Here is a 2,828-nt window from a genome sequence, read left to right as displayed (position 1 = left end):
GGGGGGGGGGGGAAATGCAACACAAAAAACAATTTGAACCTTTGCTTTTTATTTAAATTTTGGGTTCAAATAACAGGGCCCCAAGCACATGCTTCTCAGTATATTATTGCTTTGTGTTTGTTTGCAAATAATCATTTCTTCTTGGATCTTGGGGTAGCTCTATAAAACTGTCCATCTATCTGTCCGTCTGCCCATTTGTCACAGTTGATAGGGTCAGAGTGTGAGTGTGTGTGTTTATGTGTGAGAGTGTGTGTGTGTGCGCGTGTACGCTCGCGCCCAGCTTCCTGAAACAGTCAGGTCCAGCTGTTTTTTATCTCCGCAGCCACTCGCTGCCGCAGACCTTCTTTTCCAGCCCCTATAACAAGCATAAATAGTGTACCCTTGTAAAAAGGTCTCTCTTCAGCACAGTAATATACCTTATTAAATTCCAAACATAATAAGTATTGATGGCAGACACATCAGGCCTCAGCCCAGCTTCTACTGCGATTTCGCTCTCTACACAGGACTGGGGCGCCCTGCTCCCCTTGTGTTCTGCTAATTACATCATAGATTTCCTTATTGATGAACACAGGGTGAATTAGCACAGGAGCACTAATGTCCCCTCTCACCATTATTGTCGTACAAGGAGCCCTTGCGGATGCTGGCAGTTAGTTACACAAACATTAGTATTAACGATTGGCCATTTGGAATTGGTGACAAACTACTGCCCGGCAGAATCCTGAGGCTGAAACCAATCAGGAAGTTAATGAGGAGAGAAATTACCAGGGGCTCTTACCCTTAATTACATTCACACCAGGCCGGAAGGGAGTTCTGGGGGTGGATTGAGACTCGCCTGAGGTTAAGGAGGTCAGAGATCCTTTTTCTTAGATTTTGTATCCACTGCAGCTTGGAAGGTTGCAGAAAAATTTTTTTATATATCTACATATTTTCTCTTGCATCTTCCTTGCTGTATAATGTAATGCTGTGTGAGTGTGAATGTTCTCTTTTTTGCTTGGTAAACCTTGACCTGACTTCTGGGGGCATATAACTCAAACTTACTTTGATGCTTTTACTTTTTTATTTCTTTTTATTTATTTTTTTATTTACATTTCCCTTGCATTTTCAGTTTCTACTTTAAAAAAAAATTTGCTTCCAGACCCTTCCCATCCATGAATGCACCCCAATTCCAAGAAAGACAGTCAGAAAGTTGTTGGGCTGTATAATAAAGTCAGCTTAGCTGCCTGTGTTTTGAAAAACTGGGTTTACCTGCTACTGGAGGAAAGCCAGGGGTGGAAACTGACTTGGGTAATCCTAGGATGTTGACAAGTGTGATTCGTGTGGTTTAAAGTAAGGGTGGGTAATGAGGTAGGGTGGAATGGGTCGTTTAGGTAGGAAGTAGTATCCCCAAAGAGGGAGAAGTAACCTTTGAAAACACACATATTTGGGGCTGAAGCCCAGCCACGTCCACCAGCTCCACGCCCGGTGTGTACAGCCACCGGCCACATCCTTCAGTCTCAGCAGCCCGTCTGGTTTTGTTTTTAAAAGAAGATGAAACTGCAGCTGAGGTGCCTTTCTTCCCCTCTCGTGGTTAAATAGCTCCGAGGGGCAGAAGGACCCTTTTTAATTCTGAAGCTCAGGATGTAATCCTAAATAGCTAAACGCTTGAAAGGGCTCGGGGTTCGCCTCTAACATGCTCTGTCTGCTCCCATCTCTCTCTCTCTGCCCAGTCTTCTCACCGCCCAGCAGCCAGGACTCCGGCTTGGTGTCTCTGTCCAGCAGCTCCCCCATCAGCAACGAGAACACAAAGGGGGTGTTGGAGTGCGAGTCTGCCTCGGAGCCCAGCAGCTTCTCGGTGGCACCGGTGATGGAGGAGGACGAGTGAGCAGAGTCGTGGGGCTCCGTGACCCACAGGGTTTGTTGTTGATATTTTGCCAACTTCACTGTTGAGATCGAGTTTGGTTTATATCCCTTAGAATTCAGCCCTGAGGCTAAAACACTTCCGTGTTTTATTCAGGCTTGTGGGACTTTCCCCATCCGCCAGAATTAAGCACTCAGGGGTCTAAACAGTAGCAAACCCCCCTTTTTTATTTTGGTTGGTGACACTGGTTTACCTGTAGTTTAAAAAGATAAACATTCACTCCAGTGAAAGTACAGTAGCTCATTGAGGCATCAGGAGATAATTGCTTACAGTTTCAAAATGAAATCATAGATGTCTTCCATGGTTCTTATATTTAAGTGCATCAAACTGCAAAAAAGGATAAATTTTGCCAAGTGCCTGATAGTGAGAAAAAGGGAGGAAACCCCTTCCAAAACCAAAACACAGAGTCAGGGCCAGTGAAACTAGTCCTGTCCACTTCCAGACGTGCCTTAAATAGAGCCAGAAAAAAAAAAAAATCAGAGCCCTTAAGAATGGCTGGTTTTTCCGAAAGGGTCATTGGGAAGCAGTGCACTGCCGCTTAACCTAGAGTTTCTGGGTTTTGTTTCTAAGAGGACACAGTTTATCACGCACATTCATTCCACTCCAGGACGGCAGATGGATGCAGCCTAGACTGTTTTGTAACCTTAGGTTGTAATCTGACTTGAAACTAAGCATGCCTTTAAAAGTTACTACCGATTTCTGAGTTGATTATTTTGTTAAAAATCGCTTATGGAGCAAAGTACCACCTTATGTAACAGAAGCTATCCAGAAATGAAACTAGTCTTTAAAAAATTCATTGTTCGGTGTTGCCGCAGCTGTACCTGAAATAAAAATGTTATTGATGACTGCATTTTCTCGTGTGTATATTTGGTGCGCGGTATTAAACAGGAAAAAAAGAAATTACTTGTATTTTCTTCGCTCTGTGCTTTGA

General features: G+C 43.8%; 1 protein-coding gene across 1 annotated transcript in view; it reads left to right on the top strand.

The window, feature by feature from the left end:
* DMRT1 (doublesex and mab-3 related transcription factor 1) overlaps positions 1–1,861 on the top strand; it is a 103,611-nt gene extending 101,750 nt beyond the window's left edge. Inside the window, exon 5 of the mRNA XM_006881324.1 lies at positions 1,707–1,861. Within this exon, the coding sequence (XP_006881386.1) occupies positions 1,707–1,861 (155 nt within the window). The remainder of the gene's footprint in view (positions 1–1,706) is intronic.
* Positions 1,862–2,828: the final 967 nt, after the last annotated feature.

The sequence above is a fragment of the Elephantulus edwardii genome, unplaced genomic scaffold (assembly GCF_000299155.1).
Source record: "Elephantulus edwardii isolate Elephantulus edwardi_28Jun2011 unplaced genomic scaffold, EleEdw1.0 scaffold00014, whole genome shotgun sequence".
NCBI classification, from domain to species: domain Eukaryota; kingdom Metazoa; phylum Chordata; class Mammalia; order Macroscelidea; family Macroscelididae; genus Elephantulus; species Elephantulus edwardii.
This window is presented reverse-complemented; position numbering and strand designations above follow the sequence as displayed.